Consider the following 16,533-nt stretch of genomic DNA (forward strand, 5'->3'; position numbering starts at 1 on the left):
TGCAGTTGTTTTTTTAATCAGATATCAAATTTCATGGAGTACATACATATTTAGTACTTCTGCGATAACCAATAAATATTAAATATAATATAGTTAATTGCAATTAATAAGTACTGCAATGTGCATTGTGTTTAAATGTAATATCAGTATTTAGTTCTATTATAATCTTAAATCAATCCTAATTCTATCTTATTTTTGAGATATTGTTTTTCAAATGTGACGTCATTTTTGTGCTCTTTCAGAAATTCAAATGTGACGTTATTTTTGTGCCTTTTCACCACTTCGTATGTGACGTTTATTATGACTTTTAGCGTTGAGGCCTGGACTAAGTCGGGTGTGTCTATTTTCTGTATTTTTTGGTCTTTGTATTATGTATTCGGGTTTTGTTTTCTGTAATTAGTTAAGACTTCAGTTTTATCATGTATCATCTTTTATATTCATTTGATAAAATTTACTGTTTGCAATAGCATAAATTGTTCTAAATAATAAGAATGTTCTTATCACAAGCAGAAAACCGTTGCCGTATTTGGCACAACCTTTTTCAAAAGAGGGACGAAAGATACCAAAGGGACAGTCAAACTCATAAATCTAAAACAAACTGACAACGCCATGGCTAAAAATGAAAAAGACAAACAAACAACAGCACACACGACACAACATAGAAAACTAAAGAATAAACAACACGAACCCCAACAAAAAAACTAGGGGTGATCTCAGGTGCTCCGGAAGGGTATTTTGGTTCTCAGTGCTGTACAATTTTGTACTTTGTTTTACTTTAGAACTTTTATATTTAGACGTCACTGGTAAGTCTTGTGTGGACGAGGCGCGTTTTTGGCCAATCTAATTAAAAACCGATCTCTCATCGCTCCTGTTTCTGATATGTCGCGTGGGAGATCTAACGAAACCCGCTTTGAGGTCACATGTGAGTGACCTCGTAGGTGTGTCTTTTTCGACCAATGAAATTGAGTCTTCCACGATCTTGGAAGTTTAACGTAAGGCAAAGGGATGTAACTCATTTTATTTACGACGAAATCGTCAGTCAAAATAATTCATAAACTTTTTTGATTGGCTTATTAATAGGTCGTCAACTCATTTGCATATCTTTATAAATTCATAACTTTTAGTTCACTCACATGTGACCTCAAAGCCGGTTTCGTTAGATCTCCCACGCGACATATCAGAAACAGGAGCGATGAGAGATCGGTTTTTAATTAGATTGGTTTTTGGCGTATTGAGTTTTAAACCTGATGCCTTTTGTTATCTATTATTCGTGTGTTTCTTTGCCTAATACGTTCTCCTATTTATTTGTATTGTAGTCCTGTATTATTATGTTGTCATTTTAATGTTATACTTAACATTGCCATTAAAGTGCGAGGTTTGGCATGCCACAAAACCAGGTTCAACCCACCATTTTTTTCTTTAAAAATGTCCTGTACCAAGTCAGGAAAATGGCCATTTTTATACCATAGTTCGTTTCTGTGTGTGTTACATTTGTACGTTGTGTTTCCGTTGTGTCGTTTGTTTTCTCTTATATTTTAGTGTGTTTTCACAGTACTATAAGACGTGTTACGGTACTTTTCTATCCCAAATTCATGTATTTGGTTTTGATGTTATATTTGTTATTCTCATCGGATTTTGTCTAATGCTTAGTCTGTTTCTGTGTGTGTTACATTTTAATGTTGAGTCTTTGTTCTCCTCTTATATTTAATGTGTTTCCCTCAGTTTTGGTTTGTTACCCCGATTTTGTTTTTTGTCCATAGATTTACGAGTTTTGAACAGCGGTATACTACTGTTGCCTTTATATTCATGCGTCAGGCCATTTCAATGACATAACTATACTATTTTTCGTTTTATAGAGGTTTGAAAAAAATCCTTGTCTTCAATTTAAAGAATTATAAGGATTAAACGCCTTTTTAACGGAATTTATTGATGTATAAACTGGACCAAGTCACTCACAAACATATTTTGTTTGTTGTTTATGAGTGAATTTGTCGAGTTTATACACCAAGAAATTCCGTTAAAAAGGCGTTAAATCCTATAAAAATTTATAACGACACAAATAACAAAATTGCATCTATAGAGGTCAGCATAGTTTTTTTTTATTACTGTTTTCATTAAAAAGACAAGTGTCTTAAAATAGGCAAGGCTTCCATTCAGTCCCCCAATTTATTTGCTTATTCTGTCATTAAGACGGGTTTACATTAAAGTATTTCACAATATATCGTATATTTGCTGATCAGTTTTGATGTTTATAAGTCTCTACTGAAAGAACAGTTTCGAGATAATGGGCCCAAAAATAGGATAAGTTCCAGAGTGTCATTTAAAAGCAATAAATCCTTTGTTGAGTCATCAAATGAACACGGTCATTATTGCCATTTTAGTAGGACTTGCGTTACTTTTTTCCCTTCCGTTTTCGAGTAAATAGGCAAAAACGCGAAAATAAGTAAAGCAAATGATACAGTAAGGGCAATAATTCTTTTAGAAAGATTTCCAATGGTTTCAGTTATATTGACTTTTTGTAGATTTTCAGTGATTGAACAAACATTGTAAAAATCCTAATCCGTACCAATTTTTTAAGCTATCTGTATCTCAAATACCATAAACAGATAGACCAACTTAATTATGTGTGGTGTAAAGAATGATTTTAATGTTTAAATGACAGTCTGTTGGATTTCATCTGACCGTGACCTCTTTTTCATGGTTCTTTGGTCATAGTTAAGATTATTATAGGAGCAAAAATAAAGTTTGAATGGCATGCATGATAGAGTCGGGAGTAGGGTGTCTCCATCAAATTGAGGTTTTATACCGTTGAAGGCCAGAAACTTAAAAGGGCAAGAACAGGTTATCTGTATGATAACTCAGCTAGAAGTTGATTCAAACTTTGATAGCTTAAATCATATTTCATAATACGAGCAATATCCATATCCCTCTTTATTTTAGGAGACTTCGGTCAAGGTCACAAACACTGCTGCTAAAATAGACAAATTATTGCAGGAAAGGGTTTATGAATACTAGTATCTACTCTAACGTAACGATAAAACTCAAATGTTTACGAATAATGATGGTCTATTGGTATAAGATCCCCTTTTTTTTTTTTATGGAGAATCAACAGTTGAAAGGTCTATTTATATTGGTTATAGAAATTATATAAAAAAAAAGAAGAAAAAAGATTTGTACAGGAAATGAGGCTCCCGCAGGGTCAAAAACGACCTGCGACCTCCGGGCTTTTTAGAGGGGACTTCCAACCTGGGAGCCTTCTAAAAACGACCTGCGACCTGTAAAATTTGGAAAAAACGACCTCCGACTTCACTCACACTAAAAACGACCTTGCCATTTTTGGCGCGATGTTTTCATTTGTGATCCTTTGTCGCCACTTCGGTTATCTGACAGATCGGCAAAACGGCGCGCGGTTACTGGTTCTCTGTCTCAGTCTATTTCCCCCTTCCCCCCATGACTACGTTCTTCCCACTAGTAGAACTAGATCGGGATGAACAATCGGCTGACGTCATCGGACCGATCTGATAAAATAAAATGCCCAAATCATATGTCTGTTATTAAACATAAACTGCTGACTGTTGGTCCCACCAACCATGGTCAGCCATACTGTTTTTCCGGCCATCTCAGTCATACTTTTGTCTAGTGTATTATACCCCACTACACGCAGTAGAGAAGTTTTACATGGCATGATGGTTGGATATCCGTCCGTACTTCCATCTGTCGTACCGTCCCATGGTGGTATCCAGATGAAAACTTGAGAACGGATCAAATATTTATTTCGTTTGTTCTCAATTGTTTAAGTCTTTTAGTTTAGTTTAGTCCTACTAGACCACGATCGCTCTACGCTCACTGCGATCTGAAATAAATTCAGATCGTGGTGAGGTCGTGGTATGATCGGCATGAAAATGTAAATTTTCATTGCTTTCACGATGCTTCTACGTCCTCATTTATACGCTTCTACAACGATCCCGCTACGATTAGACCACGTTCTCACCGCGCTTATTCTGTGATCTCTACGCTTATCAAGATCTTTCTACGCTCATCGCGTTCTCACTACGACCATACCACGAGTTATCCGATTGCAACATGATATTACCACGCCTTTACTGTGATTATTGTACGTTCTTATCACGCCTTTACTGCGATTATTGTACGTTCTTACCACGCTTTTACTGCGATTATTGTACGTTCATACCGCGATCTTACTAAGTTATCTGTAATAACGTCACCATCGTGTTCCATATCTTCACCATTACATTCCTTCTATTTCTGATTAATACATGTACATAATTATCGACTCCTAGGAGTCGATATTAAGAATTGAACGATGGACAGTCAGTGCGTGAATTTTTCTTGCTACCTGATTGGAAGATATTACGAGACGTGAATAATCAAAGTTTATTGATTGGTTAGGACAATCCAAACCTAGTAAATGTCCTTCAATCCCGTAGAGTATCGGATTTGTCCTCTCTATTTTAGCAATTATATTTTGCCTGGTCACTTTTATCTATAAATAGTCTAATCTTCTGGAGTTTCGTAAACAACAACGTTAAACGATATATACTACTTCATAACGTGTGACCTCACGTGTGTGGTAAAATTTGTTGATTGATCCACGTGGCTATTCTAGTAAATGAATAAATCTACAAAGCCAGAGCACTTTCCATTTTCATCAGCTAAGAGTCGACTTAGCCCTTTTTGAAAGGCTAATGCTTGTAGATTTCTTGGAAACAATACAGTCATGCCACCAAAATGTTAGAGAACACGTGGGCGTAGTGGTAGAGTGATGTAGAGGCAGAGGAAGCTCTGATAGTAACGAATCTTGATCAAGCAGAGATCTCGGACCGACCAATCCAACCTAAATTTCAACCTTTTGCTGGTCCATGAAGCTCAAATGACGATATTTTAGTGAACGATAGCAAAGATTACACAGATGTGTCAATAGATATAGGAACACTCTCCATCCAAGTAACAATTTATAAAAGTAAACCATTATGGGCCAAGGTACGTGCGACCTTCAACCCGGAGCCTTGGCTCACACCGAAAGGCTATAAAGGGCCCAAAAAATAACTAGTGTTAAACCATTCAAACGGGAAAACCAACGGTATAATCTATATATGGTTGATCCATTAGAAAAAAAGGGACAAGAACTACATACAGACAAACGAAACCTGAAGATATATAATATGATTATGTGCAAATGACAATGAGAATGATGGTCGTAGTATGAAAGTAGTCAGGGCGTAAGGAGAGCGTGACGAGGACGACAAGGGCGTGCAAGAATCGTACGTTAGTGCGGTCTCACTACGCTTCTTCTACGACCTGATGTCGACACGACCACACCACGATTGTTTTGAACATGTTCAAAGTTGGTCACCCTCATCACGATCTTGAAGACCTCACCATGACCGTGATACGACCTTACTGCGATGTACACGATCGTACTACGATCATCAAAATTTGCATTTTTTTCACAGATCGTAGTGCGATTGTGGCCTAGTGGGACTGCAGTATTAGCACTATAAAGTACAAGTAAAGTTCGATTTTCATCTTAAATCAACATGCAATTTTCAAATAATCAATTTTGAACTATTCGTGACCCTTTTTGTATCTATAGTCGATTAGAAGTCTTCGTTTCTTTGTTTCTGAAATAAGCTGTGATAAGCTATCAAATTGTCAAGTTATGATCATTTTTGGAACATTTTTGTTTCTTAAAAAAGATTTAAGTTGGTCTGGGTTATTGCTTCAAGTATACTATGGGCGATGATCATCACTAGCGCATAGCGTCTCTGTGTGTGCTCCAAAGAAACAAATGTATCCAAGTTAAGTTGATGATCAGTTTCATGTTTTATGTCCAGACAACATTGTTGCGGTAAATATAGTTTTTCGGTTTTCCTAAAAAGTTGTAAGTCGAATCTTCATGAATATTGAACCGTACTTTGTATTTATCATGATATGGACTAACATTTGTGTAAAAATTGGGGAGTCCCATCGAAAATGGACATTAGCGCCGAGCAGGACACACCTGTCTTCAATTCATTTCCTTGTTGCCATCAGTAGGTAAATCCAGCTCTACATCCCCGGTGATTTTATAAAAGTTCTGGGAACTTGCTCAATTGGATTAGTGAAATACTGAATATTTGGTTGAAGCTTCTGTTCTGAAAAATCGAAAAGTTCAATTCCTGTTTTTGGTCTCAATATGGAAAAAACGGATATGAGTTAATAGCACGAAGACATCACATATTAATCATTAAATGCCACACAAAAAATAAATCTAGAGCTGACAACACGAACTTGAATAGTCTAGAGCAGGAACTTCCCACTTACAGACGGCCATCTCACGAAACAAGAACAACCCAACCCAAGGGCACATCAATGACTTAAATGGACCCTTTAAATATAAAAACGACTTCCGACCTTTATGTTTAAAAAAACGACCTGCGATCTGTACATTTCCCTTAAAAACGACCTCGCGACCTTGCGACGAATTTAAAAGCGACCTTGCGACCTGAGGGGGATACCCTGTGGGAGCCTCGGAAATATGTGGAATATTATTACAATATTGATCATTACTGGCAATCGGAATTATCATTGACATGAACATTAATTCTCAACTGGAATTGGATTTAACTTTGGTAAAATTATAAAAAACTAACGGAAGATGCTATGCGCTCCATGTTTTATTTTAATATGCGAAAATTCATTCCCTTTGAACATGTAAATTATGTCTAACTTGGCAACCTAGAGTTGTAACTCATTGCATTATACAATTGTATAAACATGAAGAAGGAAAACTGATTGCACATTATCAAAATTATAGTTATAAATATAAGTTCAGTCAATGTGGCCTAATATACATCATGTACTTACACTTCTAAATTCTACTGACGAGGAGAAAAGGTTACCCGATGCCACCAAAAGCTGAATGCTAGTTCAGTCTAGGTGGCCGAGTGGTCTAGAGCGCTGAACAAAGTACGGTGTTGCCTCGATATCCCAATTGCATGAGTTCGGGAAGTTACAAAAATTTGCTGACGCAAATCTGCAGATTGAACATTGTTGTGCAGATTGATATTTAGAGTAATGATATATATTTGGGATCATCTTGTTTGTCGTAATTTAGTGGAGTTATCACGCAAAGCAGGTGGTATTTTTGTCATTAAAACTTAATCTAATATTTCTACCTCGAGCATCACGGAAGAGAAATTTATTGTCGAAATGCGCATCCGGTGAAATTAAAATTGGTACCAATCATGTTATAAGTAGAAAGGTTTGATAACAAATCCAATCATCAGATTGTTGCAGTCTGAAACCAGTTTAATGAATATAGGATTTTATATAACTTTTTAAATCGAAATAAATTCATTTAACAGTGATAACTATAATGACGTTTTATTTTTTTGAGTGTTCCTTATAAAGGTGAATACAAATAGCTTCGGATAGACGTAACTATATTCATTGGTTTTTTTTTGTTCATTTACCAGCACTTGGTGGCGGGTCGATACCATTGATGATGGACTGTTATAGTTCCCGAGGGTATCATCTCAGTAGTCAGTTCTTCGGTACTGATTTTTTATTAACTTTTTCAAAGCAGTTTTTATTGATGAATTAGAAATTATTAAAAAAAAAAGTGTTTGAATTTGAGCATTTGTAAATCCAGAAAATGCTTCGGACGAACAAAAATGATAAAGCGTTTGCATCTACTGTCCTGTACCAAGTCCGGAAAATGGCCATTGTTATATTATAGTTCGTTTCTGTGTGTATTACATTTTAATTTTGTGTTTCTGTTGTGTCGTAGTTCTCGATCCTCTTATATTTGATGTGTTTCCTTCAGTTCTAGTTTGTAACCCAGATTTGGTTTTTTTTTCTCAATCGATTTATGAATTTCGAACAACGGTATACTACTGTTGCCTTTATTTTTTTTATTTTTTTTTTAAATTTCAATGATATCATACAATTTCATTTGAAATACACTTTTCTTCATTAAAATGCCCAAACATGTATACGACTATGGTAATTGTGAAAGGATATGTTTATAGAAATTGAGTTCGATATTCGAAATACTACAGCCGAGGCCTGTCATTGTATTGTAACGTCCTTCTGTGACCTACGTTGTAAAGAAACATTTAATTTTTTTTAATTTTATGAAACAATCATTATATATCAAAAGCATATGTTTGTAAAAATAATACGGTCAACACATCAAATATTATAATAAAAAAAGTCAAATTACAAGGATGATATCTGAATGAATCTTTCAAACTTTGGACACATGTAATTGTTTTTAAATTATTGAATATTTCCTTGATTTTTATATCTATCCAACTTATAACAGGGAACAATTGACTTTCAATAAGTATAAATATCTAGTTACTAGAACACACCCGAGACATTGCCTGTCTGTAAATGAAATAAAGTATATATATGCCTTATTACAATGCTCCAATTTTATTATGCGTTTATAGTCATCTGAAAAAGTCATGCTGAATAATTTTCTGTCTGAACCTGTTCTGAATTTTCTTAATTTAACAGGAAAATTCAGGTGTCAATGATCGTAATGTTTCCTTGTAATGATGAAGTTCATATGTTATTTTGCCCGTGTCAATAGCAAATCTCAAATACACCGTTTGTGATGCGCCTGATATGGATGGAACACAGGGGTTTGTTACAATTGCCGGGTTTACTATCCATACGAACCTCTAAAAAGTGTTTTTATAGAGAGGTTCGTATGAATAGTAAACCCGGCAATTGTAACAAACCCCTGTGGGTGGAACCGGTACAGGGAAAACGGTACTATTTATTCTGCAATAGGAGACAATACTAACAATTCTTAAATTTGCCACTTTTTATAATAAAAACCTGGATAAAACAGTTATGTGTTAGTACTTTATTATTCTATTTTTAAAAAGTTGAAGCCAAATAGTATCATGATCAATTTCCAACGGAGCTTGTTTATGTTATCCATGCCCACCGTCATTTTACACCAAATTAATGAAATTTTGGAAACCTTTTCGAATAATTCTCTAGAAAATATTTCAATAGGTTTTAAAATTTATATTGTAAATTTACACACTGCAGTTATTCATAGACAATTCAAAAATATATTGTACCTTTACATCCAATCACAGCGCTCCTAATTTGACTTCCTTCACCTGCCTAGGGTACACAAAAGGCCAACATAATGCTAGGAAAATGTAATGGTACCGTTTTCCCTTCAGATTAGGTAAGATATGTAACAGGTGACATATACTATTGGTATCGGATTCGGATTCGACTAGGCCTTGTAAGTTATTGGTAATATTAATGATATGGAAAACAAAAGGGCCTGCAATGGTGCAACTTTTAATCAACAGCGTTGTCCTATATTAGTGATTGATTTGTCGTTTTTCCGTCATGACGGGCAAACAAATTGAACCTTGTTGTATTAGTATTATAGATATGTAAGCAGTCTAGACTATTCAATATATAAAGATTTCCTGTAAAATGGCTTAAGCTATCAGGAAAGATTTTTACAATGTGTTTGGATACTTACCTGTGTTATATTATTCCAAATTCAGGAAATCGAAATGATCACAGCAATCTTTTTTTCAAATTTCAATAACTTGTCTTCCAGACATAATTAATACAATTTTAAGTACAGGCTAAAAAAGGAAGAGATGGGCATCTAAGAAAACATCAAATGTCTATGGTCATAATTGCCGTTTTAGTATATCTTGCATTACTGTTTTTTCCCTTCCGTTTACGAGATCATAAAAAACCCAACCCTAAAATAAGTAAAGCTAATGATAATGTAAGGGCAAGAAAATGTCTAAATAAAATCATTCAAACTTTGGACACATGTAAGTGTTTTATTTAATAGTTCCTTGAAATGTATATATATTCAACTTATGACAGGAAATAATTGTTTTTCAATACTCATAACTATCTTTATAAGCATTCGATACTATTCAATTACAAAGAAAGACATATATAGCTCCATAGGTGTTTTACAAACAAAAAGTAAGTATTATTATATCGTAGAAATCAAGGATTTGTATAGACTTACTATACGAATCCTTGTAGAAATTAAACAAGTTGTTTCCCAACTGAAAACAGGTAATTTGAAGAGACGAAACAGAATTTAAATGGATTTAAAAATGCATTTTTTCGGGCTTGGTAAATAATTCATTAAGTAGTGTAACGGCCGTAACCTTATTTTGAAAACGGGTAAATATCCAAACACATTGAAAACATCTTTCCTAATAGCTAATTGTAAATCAAGAAATCAAAATTATCACATCAATCTTTTTCAATTTTGGATTAATTTTCTTCCAGAAATATTTAATACAATTTTTAATAACAGGTTGAAAAAATAAGAAATTGGCAATTTTAAGTAAAAATCGGTTCAAATTTAGAGAAAGCTATCGAACATCAGATACCATATTTGCTTAAAAACTTTAATTATTAAACTCATACAAAAAGAAAATCAAAGTACTACAGTACTGAACATCGGATGACCACAAGTTCTTATGGATGATCAAAAGCACTTGGGCTCAGAAAAAAAATCTCATATCTCTTTACCTGTAACTGAGTTTAATGTACAGAGATATATTTATTTCTGCGACAAGTTTGTGTGTGGATGATGAATAAATGACAGGAATTCAACTTCACCGTAATAACTATTAAATTGTAGTGATACAAATCAGTATACACTGATTACACTGATTTGTTGTTATATATCATATTAAAATGATAGTCACATGTATATATGATTTCCATTCATTTGTATATATATCATTCTATTCTACTATTCTAATTATAGTGCAATGCAAGTGCATGGTGGACATTTTTCTGTAAACATTCGATTTTTCTTGATTGGATACGAGTAGACATTCATATTTTCCTGCAAAAACAATAACAGAGTTACCGGTCCTTGCCGGTACTGTCACATAACGTTATTTGAGATATTCTTCCGCATGCCTTAACACAATTTTTCGGTACGTGTGCATTGATATTATCAAGGATTTTTTACTTATCTATCTATCTATATATAGATATATATATATATATATCCAGAGACATATATATGTCTCTGATATATCTAACTACGAAACATTTTCATATTATTAGTTTATGTTGTTAACAAAAATATTTTTATCAGTATTCATTGAAGAGATGTATTTATATCAAACGATAAGGAATGTTATTTTGCACTCGTTTGTGTGCGCGTATTTATCATGTTTATAGATCGGTTACAAACCAAAAACTAATTTATATAATGAAAATCAAGGCGATAGCAATAATACATCGAAATGACCTCAAGGTCATCGCGATGATGAAAAAATAGGTTGTAGGTATGCAGGTTTTGTTGACCTCTGTAAATCGTGTGTATTGGTGTGGACAAAAGCCTGGACGGAATAGTGTTTTTCTCATTGTTGAAGGCCATACATTTGCCTTTTATTACTTACATCCACTTTATTTGATATTTGGTGATTGAATATTTGTTTAGTTGACAATTATACCACATAATCTTATATATATATTTTATAAAAACTAGTGTAATTCGGTTGTTGAAAAGTATGTATTAAATGTTAAACGAGAACACTTCAAGAGCAAAGCATCCTCTATTAAATATAAAGACAATTGTCAGATTATTTATATATTCCAAGAAGGGTAAAACAAGGGGATTCATTGAGTCCTATATTATAAAGGATGTTATTAAAGAATAATTTAATATAATTGCTACATAATGTTAAACCATTTTAAAAAGTGTAATTGTGATAATTGACAGCTAAGTTTAATTGTAAATAATTTATGTGCGTCTTGTTTTTATCTTTTTTTATTTTTATCTGAACGTTACTGATGAGTCTTATGTAGACAAAACGTGCATCAAATTATAAGCATGGTACCTTTGATAACTATTGATATCGCATAAGACTTGTTTAACTCCGCTGCATTTTTGCATCTGTCCCAAGTCGGGAACTTCTAGCCTTTGTTTGTCTTCTGTATTCTTTAAATTTTGGTTCCTTTATATGGTAAGGAGTTTAATGTGAAGTCCATATTGCTGAATTAATTAATGCCTGCTTCCGAGGGCGGTATTTCCCTGCTGCTTTGAAGACCCATTGGATGCCTTGGGATTCCTTCTGCATTTGTTTGAGTTGATGTCTCTTTTACACGTTCCCAACTCCAATTGTCAATTCTATGATAATGAAAAAAAAATTGAAATGGTTCCTGCATTTATAGCTTGCAGATATAAATTCCAATGTCATGTATAAATGTGTAACAATTTTGGAAATGTTGATTTCATCAAGTCATCAACAATGTATAATTTTGCTTAATCTCCTCTTTTTCAGGAGAATATACAATAATGGAACTTACTGTATTACTCAGTGTTATAATATTTATTTCATATGAAAACAGTGAATCAGCCTTAGTAAAACCAGGCAATTTTCATATTGAATGTAACTGTACAAGGAACAACCATATACTGATTACTAATTGTTCAAATTTAGAACTATCAGAACTTCCAACATTTCCATCAAATGTTAATGTCTTGGATTTAAGTTTTAACAGGTTTGGAATACTGAAAAATAAATCTTTTGACGATCTACATCAACTTTTACAACTAAATCTAAGTAACAACAAATTATTACATCTAGCTCGCGATGCCTTTTACGGACTTAGTAGATTACAGAATCTTAATCTCAACAGCAATAATTTGAACTATGACTTGGAATCATTTCCTAAACTTGTTTTCAAGCCTCTGATATCACTCATACACTTGAATGTAGCACATAATTATAAAGATGCAGGTAAGTTTCCAGATGAAGTGATTTCACACTTAACAAATTTGCGAAGCATTGAAATAGATGCTAAAGATGCTAAGACAACTGAACCGAATAAAACAGCATTTGGAAAAGGATTCCTACAATTAATCCATCTTCAAACGCTTACTATTCATAATTGCCATTTGCATCTCAATCCGTATACCTTTGAAAATCTAAAACATCTAATCTCAATTGACCTAGACCGCTGTTTGATACGTTCTTATACGTATGGAACATTAAGTGGAAGACACTTGAAGTTGCTTAACCTCGCGAAATTGCGGGTAACGTCGGTATACGGTAATATTCCAAAATCCATCATGGATGACGTCCAAAATACTACAGAGGAAACTTTAATATGGACTGAAATGGATGGTGGTCGTAAACAAAATTTGTGCTATCTACTAAGTAAACTGGAAAACACTGCCGTGGAGTCGCTTTACTTACACAGAAATCTCATGTACATGCTTAAAAAGGATGTTTGTACTCTTCCGAAAACTTTAATGTACTTAGATTTATCTAATAATATATTTGATGCATTAGTAATTTCCATGCCTAATTTGATTTTTTTGAACTTGACTGGGAATAAATTAGGCAATTTTTTACAACGGTACAGATATTGTCGCTCCAATACTAGAATTACAAAACTCAGGGCCATTTACCTGTCAGATAATGCAATCGACAGACTGATTGTATCAATTTTTCATGGACATCATCAGTTAGAAGTAATTGATCTGAGCAGAAATGCATTAACTGAAATTAACTTTGACCTTGCTCATTTACACAATTTGAAAATGCTTGATCTTTCAGGTAATAGAATTAGTAGTTTAAGTCCAATGTCAATAAAAAGTATTAATGAAATATTTAAGAAATCTGATTTAAAAATTAACTTGTCAAAAAATGTGTTGCAATGTAGCTGTGATACTTATCAATTTCTAACATGGATGGCAGAAAATAGTAATCACTTTGTTCCCAGCAATGATTATAGATGCAAGTTCTCAAATGGTTCTATCTTAGAAATTCAGGAGTTTAAACATACATTTTTACAGATAGCGAGAGAATGTGAATCCCATGCAGTGCTTATAATTTGTGTTTCGATTGCTATATTTGCAATGCTGACAGTGATTATCGCAGGATTAGTATATCGTTACCGTTGGAGGATTCGTTACTTGTACTACATGACAAAAAGCAAATATAAACAAAACAATCCTGTTAATAACTGTTATCAACATAAGTATGATGCGTTTATTTCGTATGCAGACAGTGAGCGAGATTTTGTTCTGAAAGATTGCATTGAAAACTTCGAACAACACGGACACAAAACATTGTGCATACACCAGCGTGATTTTATACCCGGCGAAGAAATAGCAAATAACATTACAAATGCAATTCATGAAAGTAGAAAAACTATCTGTATTATAACTAGATCTTTTCTGGATTCATATTATTGTATGTTCGAATACAATATGGCCAGAATGGAAAGTATTTATTCTAGAAACGGACAAAATATTCTATTTTTAGTATTCTATGAACAAATACGTCCAAAGGAGCTTCCGTTGATTATGTTAGAACTTGTGCAGCAACATTCCTATATAGAATATCCACATGATGAAGAAGGAAATATTGTTTTCTGGGCTAAATTACTTGAAGCTATTAGTTAACTGTATACCACTTAATGATGGAACTTACACAGGGTCAATCCATCATGCAATATCCAATCGATACACGAGACTATCTTCTTTGGAAAGCTGACATGTCTCAATTATATTGTGTTTTATTTGTAGCATACAAAATTAGAAACAACAAACTATTTAAACACTTACGATTCTATACCCTGTCAAAAATCATGATCGTCATTTCAAAAAGTCATGTTTTCCTAGATTGCTAATGACGTCATAACTAAACCTATTGGATGTGTTCTGATTGATATTCTTTTTTTTTATAAAATTTGTTAATGGCTTGAAAATTAGTTTTTGTAACTACAAGTACCTTCAGATCGATACTGTGTGTTTTGTTTCTTGTTTTCAGAGGCCTTTTATGGGATGTTTATGGTATACCGTTGTCTGTCCGTCCGTCTGTCCAACTGTCCGTCCGCCGTCAACATGCCTGACAGTAACTAAAAAACGCTCAAACCAAATAAGATGAAACTTTGGCGAATTGTTTATATGTATCGGTGCAAGCTCCCTCTCGATTTTTACGTTTCCGAGTTACTTTATAGTTTTATCCATTAAAAGGACTTTTTCCAAGATTTCGAAAAAACTTTAAAATGTTTTAGCAGTTTTCATGAAACTTTGGTGAATTGTTTCTATTGATTTAAGCTTCCTTTCGATGTTTATAAATTAGATTTTTACCTTCAAAGTTTGGAATTATTTACATAAAAAGGGAGGGATTTTTTCAGTTTTTCGGACAATAAAAAAGAGTGCTTTGATCTTTGAGCAGTTTTCATGAAACTTTAGCGACTGATTTTTATCTATCAGAATAACCTCCCTTAGTTTTGAAGTTTTTGAAGATGTGGTATGATTGCCAATTTGACAAATATTCACAAGAGACCAAATGACACAGAAATTTACTACTTAAGGCAGTGTTCCAGCTAGGATTTCAAAAGGGCAGGAGCCAATCATGAAAAGGGCACTTTAGCACGATGATGGATATATCAAAAAGGGCATGTCAAACATTGTCTTATGTAAACTGCAGGGGTTTCAGCTAGGAATTTTGAGGGGGGTTTAGTCACTTTGATGCTAAATGAAAATAACCTAATTTTGGAAAACACTCAGTATTAAAGGGGCCAAGGACGTATATTAGCGCAGTCTTCCCTAGATATTTGTTAATGCATGGTGGGTCTAAGGTAAAGTTGCAATTCAGATCGCATCGGCCTTTTGTAAAACTATTTTTATTTCATTAGTGAAATGAGTTGTGGATGTCAGTTAAAATAGTACACATAAATCTGCAATACAGTCAGAAACAATACCTAACATTTTCTCCAGGGGCCAACCTAGATTCCAAAACTGTTTTCCAAGTAGAAATTGTAAGGCCCTACCAGGGTATTTTTACCACACGTATATACTTATTGATAGGACTTCAACAATGAGCAAGGTCATAACGAATAGTCAGCTATACAATTAAGGTTAACAACTGTAGGTCACCGTAAGGCCTTCAGCAATGAGCAAAGTGATTATGTTGGAATAGTGGGACGAAACATGTAAATATAGAGCGAGGATTTAGTTTGAACGTTTTCATTCAAATAAGATAAATTCATTTTACAGGTCATAGTTTCAAAAGATTTTGAATACTCATTCGGAAGAACTATGCATAAATTAGGAGTTGCCTTATGTCAGAAATCCATTACATTACTAGCAATGCATGGACAACTGCATACTAGTATATGAAGTACCTTTTCGATACGGATGTCAAGTTGGTTCAATATTCAACATTCAACATTCAACATTCAACATTCAACATTCCATTTTTATTTTATTTTATTTATTTTTTTTTTTATTTTTTTTTCTTGAATCCATTTTCAACATTCGACATTCGATTTCAATATTCAACATTCAACATTCAATTTTTTTTTTTTCTTGAATCCATTTTCAACATACAACATTCGATTTCAATATTCTACATTCAACATTCAATTTTTTTTAATTTTTTTTTCTTGTAACCATTTTCAACATTCAACAATCGATTTCAATATTCAACATTCGATTTCAATATTCAACATTCAACATTCAAATTTTTT

At 33.5% G+C, this 16,533-nt stretch overlaps 1 protein-coding gene across 1 annotated transcript; it reads left to right on the forward strand.

Moving 5' to 3' along the window:
* Positions 1-9,906: 9,906 nt before the first annotated feature.
* LOC139520488 (toll-like receptor 4) lies at positions 9,907-14,757 on the forward strand. Its single transcript, XM_071313152.1, has 2 exons — positions 9,907-9,993; positions 12,327-14,757. The coding sequence occupies exon 2, from the start codon at positions 12,341-12,343 to the stop codon at positions 14,456-14,458; it is 2,118 nt and encodes a 705-aa protein (XP_071169253.1). The 5' UTR covers positions 9,907-9,993; positions 12,327-12,340; the 3' UTR covers positions 14,459-14,757.
* Positions 14,758-16,533: the final 1,776 nt, after the last annotated feature.

Source organism: Mytilus edulis, chromosome 4, assembly GCF_963676685.1.
Source record: "Mytilus edulis chromosome 4, xbMytEdul2.2, whole genome shotgun sequence".
NCBI classification, from domain to species: domain Eukaryota; kingdom Metazoa; phylum Mollusca; class Bivalvia; order Mytilida; family Mytilidae; genus Mytilus; species Mytilus edulis.

Excerpts from the sequence above, each read along its gene's own strand:
- LOC139520488 (XM_071313152.1), top strand. The coding sequence starts at position 12,341 with ATGGAACTTACTGTATTACTCAGTGTTATAATATTTATTTCATATGAA.